This window comes from Aulonocara sp. 'chitande type north' Nkhata Bay, linkage group LG3, assembly GCF_057382095.1.
Source record: "Aulonocara sp. 'chitande type north' Nkhata Bay isolate Kocher_YH1m ecotype deep benthic linkage group LG3, A_spYH_male_GT1.1, whole genome shotgun sequence".
In the NCBI taxonomy this organism is placed as follows: Eukaryota; Metazoa; Chordata; class Actinopteri; order Cichliformes; family Cichlidae; genus Aulonocara; species Aulonocara sp. 'chitande type north' Nkhata Bay.
In genome coordinates this window covers 21,015,606-21,026,727 of record NC_141346.1, presented here as the reverse complement: position 1 = coordinate 21,026,727, position 11,122 = coordinate 21,015,606, and the positions used below count along the sequence as shown (strand labels likewise).

At 40.6% G+C, this 11,122-nt stretch overlaps 2 protein-coding genes across 3 annotated transcripts; both read right to left on the bottom strand.

The window, feature by feature from the left end:
* Window positions 1–485: 485 nt before the first annotated feature.
* Window positions 486–6,774, bottom strand: LOC147334499 (uncharacterized). The gene is made up of 6 exons (XM_086272905.1): window positions 6,420–6,774; window positions 5,454–5,556; window positions 5,238–5,353; window positions 4,650–4,888; window positions 4,441–4,544; window positions 486–3,680 (listed from the first exon to the last, which is right to left on the bottom strand). Exons 1-6 carry the CDS (start codon window positions 6,640–6,642, stop codon window positions 2,360–2,362), a joined length of 2,106 nt encoding a protein of 701 aa, XP_086129031.1. The 5' UTR covers window positions 6,643–6,774; the 3' UTR covers window positions 486–2,359.
* A 920-nt stretch (window positions 6,775–7,694) lies between these two features.
* Window positions 7,695–11,122, bottom strand: LOC147334498 (Fc receptor-like protein 5). Of its 2 annotated transcripts, XM_086287347.1 has the most exons (6): window positions 11,085–11,122; window positions 10,758–10,793; window positions 9,991–10,254; window positions 8,196–8,441; window positions 7,962–8,120; window positions 7,695–7,823 (listed from the first exon to the last, which is right to left on the bottom strand). In XM_086287347.1, exons 1-6 carry the CDS (start codon window positions 11,110–11,112, stop codon window positions 7,729–7,731), a joined length of 828 nt encoding a protein of 275 aa, XP_086143473.1. In that variant the 5' UTR covers window positions 11,113–11,122; the 3' UTR covers window positions 7,695–7,728. The 2 variants fall into 2 exon arrangements, with proteins under 2 accessions (XP_086143473.1, XP_086143472.1); XM_086287346.1 differs by having other exon boundaries at window positions 7,962–8,441.

The window sequence follows — 11,122 nt, the reverse complement described above, 5'->3', positions numbered from 1 at the left end:
CGACCCTCAGCCTGCTCCCCCAGCATGCAACAGCATAGAGGATCGCACTGGCCACCACAGACTCATAGAAAATCCTCAGCATTTTCTGGCAGATGTTGAAGGACCTCAGTCGCCTCAAAAAATAGAGACGACTCTGGCCCTTCCTGTAAAGTGCTGTGGTGTTTTTAGCCCAGTCCAGTTTATTGTCAATGTGTACTCCAAGGTATTTATAGTCCTCCACAATGTCAACACTGACCCCCTGGATTGAAACAGGGGTCAAGTGTTTCCTGGTCTTCCTGAAGTCCACGATCAGTTCCTTGGTCTTTGCCACGTTGAGCTGCAGATGATTCTGCTCACACCACGTGACAAAGGAGTCGACCACAGCCCGGTACTCTGTCTCATCATCCCTGCTGATGCATCCAACCACCGCAGAGTCATCAGAAAACTTCTGAAGATGGCAGGTCTCTGTGCAGTGGCTGAAGTCTGTGGTGTAGAGGGTGAAGAGGAAGCTAGTGTCTATTCAAATTAGAAAATTAAATACATTGTGTGTGTGTTTAATGCAAATGTGTGTCCATGATGTAAGATATGACGGGCTCATTTCTGCAGACTTACCGTATTTCCCGGACTACAAAGCGCACCTGAATATTAGCCGCACAAGCTAAAATCAGGGGAGAATCCTGTTTTGTACATACATTAGCCGCACCTGACTAAAAGCTGCAGGTGTTTCAATGTTGACTTATCATATGTAAGAGAATATGCACAAAGGGAATTGTCAGGAAAGAGATGGCTGTTTGGAGACACGCCCCTTTTACTAATATTTTGAAAAACAAGTTATGGGTACATATTTGCATAACTTTTTAGGTATATGTACAAGTAGCGGTAATTACAAGTACGAAACATGTACTGTGCTTCATAAATGAGTAACAAATGTAGTACATTACAATAACCTACAGCACACCAGAAAAATAGATTCGGCCTACCTTTTAGGCTCAGGTGCAGTGACACGGCTTTAACAAGAAGAAAAGTCAGTCATTCACCACCATCTTTCTCTTCTTCCTGCGCACTAAAACCATCAAAGTCCTCTTCTCCAGTGTCGAAACGAACAGGCTCAGGATGGCTTCGTCATCCACTCTCAGCTCCTTTCCTTCGTTGTCACTTTCAAAACCAAACAAATCCTCGTTGTCAGTGTCAGAGTCGAACACCCTCAGAAGGGCCGTGGCGGTGTCCTCCTCTCCATCATGCAACAGTCCAGCCCTTCAAAATCCGTTGGTGATCGTGGATGTTTTCACACTTTTCCACGCTGTCAGATTCCACCAGTGGAGTTGAGCATAACTTGCTTTTCGCAAGTTTATCGCCGCTCGTCATCCACTATGGGCAGAAATCTGTGCCATCAGAAACTGAATTTGAATAAGTTCAATTTGAATTTGAATTGCTCAGATTGAATCTGAATTGTAACTTGAATAAATGCTTTTGAAAACTGAATTTGAATTAGTCTAATTTGAAATTGAATTTATGGTTTGAAAATGATCATCACTAAATTGAAATTGAATTTTATATTTTGAAAATGAATTGATTTGCTTTGAAACTGCATTTTATCCTTTAAAAATTCAGCTCTCAAATAATTTCAGTTTCACTTCTCACCATTCAGTTTCAGTTCTACAATTCAATTTCAGTTCCAAAATTCAGTTTTTTGGAACTTACATCCGGTTCCGGTTCAAGCGCAGATTAATAGAACTAGGTTTTACTAGCGGACCGAAAGTGTTACTGACGGGAATCTACAGCGTCTTGAGCTGAATTAAGACTTCAGAAGTCATTCGTCATGTCGAATGACCAGCGGATGAACTCTCAGGTTGGTAATAAATGTATTACATGTATAAGAACAAGCGTCATGTTAACAAATGATAGCCGTACAGTAACTGTTATGCTTATTGTAGCTGTTAGCTAAAAATGCTAATTTAGCATAGTTTGACCTGAATTCAGCTTTGACAAACAAATATGATCGACTGTTCAAGTTTAAAAAATATCCAGAGGTCAGAACACTAAGTAAAAGAATTTCAAGGAAGATAAACACTTAAAGTAGCTCCGTGACTTAAGATTGTAGCAAAGGTTTTATTAGAGACGTCTCACAGGGGTAATACATGTACACGTTTATTAATGTAAAACAACAATAAATAAAGCTTAAGGCAAATAAGTTAACTTTCACTGTTCTGTTTAAACAGCCTGTGATAGGCTAATGAGCTGTCCAGGATGTACCCTTCCTCTCACTCTACGGTAGCTGGGATAGGCTCCAGCCCCCTTGCAACCCCTGAATTTGATAAGCTGAAGAGAGAATGGACGTGTGGATGTTTAAAAACAAAAAAACAAACCAGAACTTTAAGTGTTACGTTGCAGATCCTGGCGCCTGGTGGCTCTTCATGTGTGTTTTTAGACAATGGCTCTGAGTAAAAGCTTTGTCACAGAGGGTACACTTGTATGGTCTCTCTCCATTGTGGGTCCTCATGTGAACAGTCAAGTATTCTTTTCGTGCGCAAGCTTTCCCACAAATACCGCACACAAATGGCTTGATGCCCGAGTGAAGCACTAAGTGGTTGTCTAGGTTGGTCTTGCGTTTGAAGGACCAGCCGCAGTCTGGGCAGTGGTAGGGCGTCTCCCCGCTGTGGACCCGCTTGTGAACGGTCAACGGGCCCTTGGTGCTGAATCCCTTGCCACACTCGCTGCAGTGATATGGCTTTTCGTTGGTGTGAATCCTCATGTGGATCTCCAGCTGCGCACTAGTCAGGAACATTTTGCAGCAAATGTCACAGAGGTATGACCTCTCTCTGTTTGTGTGAATCTTCTCGTGTTGCCTCAGAGTCCCAGGAAGTTTAAAACGCCTCCCGCAAATCTTACAGCTGTGGGGTCTTTCCCCAGAATGGGTCATTTTGTGGCGGGATAACGATCTGTAGTCGCAGAGGGATTTACCGCACACACCGCAGAGGTGTGTCTTCCTGTTGGTGTGAGTCCTGTGATGAGCCTTTAACTGCTCTTTGAGTTCAAACACTTTATGACAGGTGTGACATTTGTGGCGCTTCCCCTCCTCGTGAAGTTTTCGATGATCCTCCAGGGAAGCCTTTAGTGCAAATTCATTATGGCAAACATCACATTTGTATGGTTTCTCCCCCGAGTGGCAGGCTACGTGCTCGTCGAGGCTGAGAGCACTAAGGAAAGACTCTCCACAGATGTGACAGTCATCAGTTTTGTGTCGACTTTGAAGATGATCCTTTAAGACCTCCACAGACTCTGAGCGCTCTCCGCATGCTCCGCAAACACTTCCTGGATCGTTTCCGTGACTCCAGGCATGTTTAACAAGCATAACTTCTGACATGTGCAGAGCTCCACAGACCAAGCAGGAAAGATTAGCAACACTTTTCTCAGTCTTAGTCCGAGTGACGCCAGGATGTCTGATCTTTTGCTTTTTTGACACCCTGGACTGCATTTTGGAATCACATCTCTTCAGTTCATTTTTGGACTTATCATTCCTTTCTACTTTTTCTTCTTTCCTTTTGTTGCAGTTCCTGAAAGTTTCTTTCCCCTCAGCTGCAGAGCTGGCTATAAGATCTGCAGCAGGTTCTTCACTATCAGCTTCTCCCATTTCTATCTCATTTTCTTCTCTGCCAGACGCAATCTCTGATTTGCTGCCATCAACCTCTTGGGCAAGGCTGCTGCAGAAACCAGAAGCAAAAATTAACTGGGTTTAAAGTCTACATTACAATAGAGTACAGTATGATAAGACAGTGCTACACTGCCAAACGTGAAACCTGAAGATGTTTTGAAATTTTTAAGTACAAAATCTAATTTTGCTGGGAACAAATATTTAAAGCCAAGTAAAATCCTTTCTTCAATGTTCTTGCACTCCTTGGCACTCTAGGCTGAGGCATATTCTGCCCACTCCTCTTGAAGCAGCTTGCCTTTTCTGCACTTACATGGACTAATTTGAGGCAAGCTTAATTTGTAACTTGGCTACAGTTAAAAGACATGCTGAAGCCCTAGCTTGGATATCTGCCGGCTATTCAATGATACCCCCAAAAATTGACACTTGCTCCAGTGACTAAGTCAGCACACTAGAAAATGGGTTCCAGATGACTGGATTTTAGCATCCAAGAAACCTTCAAATTCACCAATTTGGTACTCCATTCGCATTTCTTTGGTTATATTTCATGCCTCACTACTCACATAACGCCTCACTGACACGTTTGGGACGTCTCACTTTCCAGATTGAAACATGATAATCTCCAAATTTACAAAACCAGAACCTTAATAAAATATTTTTCCAGTTTGGTGTGGCTGTGTCGTAAACTCAACCTAATCCAACACGAATGGGATGAACTGGAGCAACAATCACGAGCCGATCCGTAACATCCAAAACATGTGTTGACTGTCCAGATATTTTACATCACTAGGCGATGCTTTTTTGTGAGTTACCTCGTCTGTTGTCTGGTCTCATCATTAGTTAAGACAACAGAGTTCATGTTTTCAGTTTGAAGACGATGAAGGTCTTCTTCTCTGGGCTGATGCACCTCTTGAGTCTGAAAAAAACAAAAAACAAACACTCAGCACTAACAACGTAAAAGAAATACTGCTTAATAAAAAAAAGTGCTGTTCCACCTCAAAGGTTACAGAGTCTTAACTACCTTCAGTCGAATGTAGACCGTAGACCGCCCCCATCCCATGATGCTTCTGTGGATCTCCTCTGGCGTCAGCGTCTCTAGTTTCAGAGGTTGTAATTTACGCTTCTTGTCCAACGTTAAGATGTCAAAAGGTTTGTTGTCTCCGGCCAGCTGCGGGCAGGTGGATCTCAGCAGGTTCAGGAAGTCTGCCTCTTTCTGTCCCCGCGGACACTTCAGCTTCAGGACTGGACATTTCTTCAGGACTAACAGAGAGAGGAGCATAGAAACAGCTGCTTAGCTTTTTACACTTAACACTTTAACATTTTCAAAATAGAAAACATTTACAGTAAATAGTGACGACATAGTTAGTAAAAAAAAAGTAAAAAAAGAAAAGAAAAAAGAAGAGACTGAGACATTAATATTTCCAGTGAATTTAAACTCCCCTTTAGGGATGTCAGCATGTAGATCACTGGTTGAATGATTAAAGGTGCACATTGTTTTGAGAGAACAGGGTGTATGTGTGTGTGTGTGTGTGTGTGTGTGTGTGTGTGTGTGTATATATATATATATATATAATTTTTATACTTTTTATTACATTGAAATACTTATTACCATTTTTCAAGAGCAGGCTGGTCTGAGAGTGCTCCAGGATGCTGATCTTGAGGTCTATGTGGTTCTGAGCTCTGGCAAGATTTCTTCTTTCTGTCTCACACTGGTGTGGTGAAGACCTTAAAGACAGAGATCATCCACAGGCTAATTGCAGTCTGAAATGGCCAATATTAAAATGGAAATCATCTAATATACAGGTAAGGATGGTTCATTTTCAACCTTGATGGACCGGTTATGTCCGCCGTCTGCAGATTCTCATGAGACTCTTCTTTCTCACCCTCCTCTTCCTCAACAGGACTGAAGCTCCTGCTGCACTTTGATCCTGAAGAAAACAAGAACAAAGTAGAAGAGCCTCTTTGAAAGCAGAATTGTTTTATTCTTATCTTAATAATAATAATAATAATAATAATAATAATAATAATAATAATAATAATGGATTGCATTTATGTAGCGCTTTTCAAGACCCTCAAAGCACTTTACAATTCCACTATTCATTCACTCTCACATTCACACACTGGTGGAGGCAGCTACAGTTGTAGCCACAGCTGCCCTGGGACAGACTGACAGAAGCGAGGCTTATCCCATTGTTTTGTCCACTTTCTGCTGTGACACAACACATGTGGGACTAATGAAGGTTTATCTTATCTTAGCTTGTATTAATATTATTGTCTACAATGCTCTGCTTTTAATGTTATAGACCACACATGCCAGACTTCAATGACAAAATCTACTATTCTGCCATTCAGAATCAATTTTAAAAGTGTAAAGGACATGATTGTACACAGTTAACACAAACACGGCTGCCGAGCTGTTAATACTGCGAATATAAAATGTGTGAAATAAATAAAGAAATAAAAAATGAAAATAAATGGTATAAAGACAAACACGGCTGGGGGAAAAAAAACACATACTTCAGAAGACTTTATTTATCCCCAAGGGGCAACTAAGAGACTGACCTTGCCAACCGTACATACAATACACAAACATCACGTTGGGGAGACAGGTCAGGATAGGTAGCTGGCCGGTCAGCCGCACGAGCAGCGACCCGGAAACGAACAATGGGAAAATGTACAACATGAGGAAAGACGAGGAGAAAAGAGAACTCCCCCCAGACTGACAGGGAGATCAGTTTGAGAACAGGCTTGCTAAATTCTCGTTTATATGCTACAAAGAAAAATGACCCACCCGCTTTGTTTAGCGTGGCTTCATGCGGTAGAAGCTCCAGCTGTCTCTTCTGCCGGTCGATCTCCTGTCTGAAGCCCGAAGCCTCCTCCTCGTACCCGGCCACCAGTCTGTCCACAGCCGCTAAGATCTCCCGGGAGGCGGCGGCGAGCTTCTCTGTAACAAACTCCCGCAGTTCCTCGGCTTTAGACATGTCAGCCAAACGGTCCGCTGTGTTTCTGCTCATCACCGCAACCACTGCTTTAATGTTTATATCAAATACTTAGTCACTCGCAGCATTGTTTACAATCTGAGAGCGTTTCCGGTTTTGGTGCCCGTTTCATTTTCTCCCACTAGAAACAGAGACCGTCACAAACGTTCCCGGGTCACCTCAGCCGTCCTCTTTTGTGCGTCGATGTTTTTACAGAAGCCGTAAGCTTTAATCAGTGAGAACGTAAAACAAAACGAGATATCATTATATGAAAATGACGTAAAATGATCTTCAAAGTTTTCTTTAATCAATGTATTGCAATTTCTTTATCATTTTCAATTTTAGCTGCATAAAACTGTAAAATTAAAAACAAATCGAATAAAATGTGGGATAAATATATATTGTAAAGACACACTACCTAGTCCGAAGAAAATTTATTAAGAGAAAAAAGAATAGAAATAGTGAATAAAGTAATTACAATAACTACAGAAACATACAAATATATATATTTTTTTCACATTTGTTGTGCAGATGCACTTAATGATGTAATAAAAATGTATTTAGAGCTGAAACTACAACAATGATGTGAAAGAACAACAAAATGACCAATACAGGATTCAAAAGACTACAAAAGGTTGAAAAAAGATAAATAAAAAAAACCCAAAAAACTAAAACTAAACTAAACTAAACATAAAAACTAATACAAATACAATGCACAAAGTAAAAGCTTTCAATTTAAAGGTACTGCAGTGGTTAGCACTGTTCCCTCACAGCAAGAAGGTCGTGGGTTCAAATATGCCATCTGTGTTGTGGTTGTTGTTTTTTTTGGAGTTTCTCTCCAGGTACTCCCGCTCCTCCGACAGTCCAAAGACATGCAGTTAGTGGGGTTAGGTTAACTATTTATTCTAAATTCCATTTGTAAATGGTTGTCTGTTTCTCATTGTTAGCCCTGCAAAAGATTGGCAAACTGTTCAGGTTGTACTCCACCTCTCACTCTGTGGCAGCTGGGATAGGCTCTAGTAACCCTTAGCTGGACTAAAATGTGACTCTAAAAAGAGACTTGATCTTTAGCTCTATCTAAAGGTCAAGTCTCTTTTTAGAACCACATTTTAGTGCAGAAGATCAAAAGTGATGCTCTGTGGTGACAGCATGGATGCCATCATCATAATTGTTGTCAAATCCATGCTTAGGCTGGGCATGAGACTTTAGCATCTGACCTGCAGTCAGAAAAGTAGAATATAAATAACATAATATATATGTTTTTATAAATAAAATAAAAACAGAATACACACATGAAGAGTTCAGAGAGAGATGAGTTAATTGTCAGCATATTGATTGATCAATGAACGATTCACCTGTGGTTCTGTGTCGATATAAAGAAACCAAGAGGAGAGTGGAGATGAAGTACGGACAGAACACCATGAGGTACCATATCAGTATGAACACAAGTTTGGGGGAGGTGGGCTCAGGTGAAAGAGGTGAGTCAGGAGCAGATGTAGTTATTTTAAGTTCATCTGCAGAGAGAATCCCACCTGTTACACTAAATATGTGGATAAAATAAGAGTGATGATCAAAGTGAAGCTGCTCACCTGTGACAGTGATCCAGCTGGATGGAGACTCTCCATGACCGCTGATGTCACACTTGTAGAGGCCTTCATCAGACCTGGAAACATGCTGGATGGTCATGTGACCTGTAGGCTGCTTCCTGATGAGGGAGCCATCTTTATAGAAAGCAGCTGGGAGGTTGGAGGGAGTGGTCTTTGTTTTACAGAGCAGAGTGACGTCATCTCCCTCCATCACAGGGAGGACAGGACTCTGCAGGATCACTGATCCACCTCAACACAGAGACAAACTACAGCATTTCATCCATTTACACACAGCTTCATCAACACTAACTCCACACTCTGATCCACAGGTACCAACGTTAAGGGCTAAAGCGTGATACACACTTCCCCTCATATCTAAGTACACAATAAGAGCATGAAAGTAGCAGAACCTCATACTATGAAGTTTATATATTTCAGAGTCACAGATCCCCAGAATAGTATAAGAGTGGGCTGAAATTCAGTTGGAGTATGTGCAGTTTTAACAGAATTTAAAGATTTTTTTTATCCCCAAAAGATCTTAAGATTGTCTTCTTTACTTAAATGTTATGGAGACTCAAACATTCTGTAAAGATAAGGTGACTCAAAAAGTGCCAATTTCCCGCTCAGCTCAATGTCCTTCAAAGACCTGTAACTCTGATAATAATGATGGAAATCCCAATAATATAATAAGTAAATAAATAAAAATTATATGTACAATGGCTTGAAAAAGTGTTTAATGCCTTCCTGAGTTCATATATTTTGTCACACTTTTTTCACACAAATTTAAACATTAGACAAAGACAACACAAGTAAAGAGACAATACAGTTTCTAAATGAAGGTGTTTATTATTAAGAGGATAAAAAATCTAAACCTACATGGTCTGTGTGAAAAGTTAATTGTGGTGTATCATATCTTTGGGAACCCTGATTACCGCCACACTTTTTTAGATAAAGAAATAATTTAAGTAGCACCTGCCTGCAAAATGGAGTAGATCACAAGATCCTCAAAAGCCAGACATTATGCCAGGATCCAAGGAAATTCAGGAGCAAATGAAAAACAAAGCAATTGAAATCTCTCAGTTTGGAAAAGGTTATAAAGCAATTTCTGAAGCTGTGGGACTCCAGTGAACCAGAGAGAAAGCTATCATCTGCAAATGCCAAAAACATGGAACCTTGGTGAAGCTCCTCAGGAGTGGCCAAAATTACCCTAAGAGTGCTGCAACTCATCGAAGAGGTCACGAAAGACATCAGAAAAACATCCACAGAACTGCAGGCTTCATGTGCCTCAGTTAAAGTCAGACTTCACAGCTCTACCATAAGGAAGCAACTAGTCAAAAATGCCCCTTCATGGCAGAGTTACAACACAAAAACCACTGCTGAGCAAAAGGGACATCTCAGTTTTACCAGAAAACATCTTGATGAGAAATATGGAAAATACTCTGTGGACTGATGAGACAAAAGCTGACCTTTTTTGGAAGATGTGTGCTCTGTTACATCTGGCATAAAATTAACAGCATCTAAGAAAAGGAACATCGTACCAGCAGTAAAGTATGGTGGTGCTAGTGTGATTAGTGTTAGATTAGTGTTTAGGGGGCAATAACTTTTTCCTACAGGGCCATGTAGGTTTGGATATTTTTTCCCTTCATTTAGAAACTGCACTTTGTGTTTTAGTTGTGTTATTTTTGTCTAATATTTAAATTTGTTTGATTTGAAACATTTAAGTGTGACAAACATACAGAAAAAATGAAATCAGGAAGGGAGCAAACACTTTTCACACCACCTTATGTGCTGAGCTTACCACTGACTGTCAGGTGGATGCTCTTGCTTGTTGCTTTCTCTCTGGACTCACACCAGTAAACCCCGCTGTCCAGCGGGTCAATGTAGCTGATGTTACAGGACGAGCCAGCTGGTTTTCCCCACCCAGCTCCACACTGAGTCCTGGTTTCAAAGGTTGTGTTTCTCCTCAGAGTCCATCCAGCAGAGCTGTCGTCCTCCTCACAGCTCAGAGACACAAAGTCTCCGTAGAACAGCTGAGAGCTGCTGGGACTCACAGTCAGACGAGCTGAGAAACATGAGCGAGTCTGGGTTTTAAATAAATATCAGGGACTTTGATTTTGGTCTATTTGAGGTGCAGAAGAAAAAAACAATACAAGAGTGTAGCAATGGATTAATGAGTTGGAAGGTTTATCGGATGGTAAAACACCACCCAGTTAACATATTTTATTTATTTAAGCCTGACAGATGCTTGCAGGTTTAGTTAACCAGCTGCTGGCTGTGCAGATATAATTCTGAAGGTCTGTCTTAATGAAACTAAAGAGGATTTTCTTTTCTTTTTTTAAGCTTTTACCATAATTTTTGGGTATTTCTGTTGAATTCAGGGTGCTGATTATGAAGAAGTGTTGATAAATGTATTTCATTCTGCAGGTTATTCTGCTCATTATTGGATCCACTTCATTCTGTTGTGACTTGATTTTGTTTTAGAATAGCACAATATTCAGCACCAAAAACTTCCCATTTCACCTTTAACCTTTCAACGTCAGTTTGTCCTATAACAGGTTCACTAACCTTGGTTTGTTGTGCAGCAGATCAGTGAGGTCAGAACTGCAAAGAGAGGCAAACTTTCAGTGAGCTTCAGTGAAGTTTTGCTTCAAACTCCAAATGTCAAGGAAAAAAAGTGCAGCAGTGACAAACAGAAAGTGTTTTTCAGGGACAGGATGTAGGTTATAGATGGAGGTGAGAAAGTAATTCAACACTTACTAAAACCTTATTTTTAAACCGTTTAATGAAGCAAAAGTTTAATTTAGAAACTTTCTGTGAGTCAAATTTTATTTAATTGTGCCGCTCTTTTTCATCAAGCTGTAAATGTAGGTAAAAAAAGCTTTTCGTACTTACAGAGGAGTCGTAGAGACATTTGACCCATTGTGCCGTGA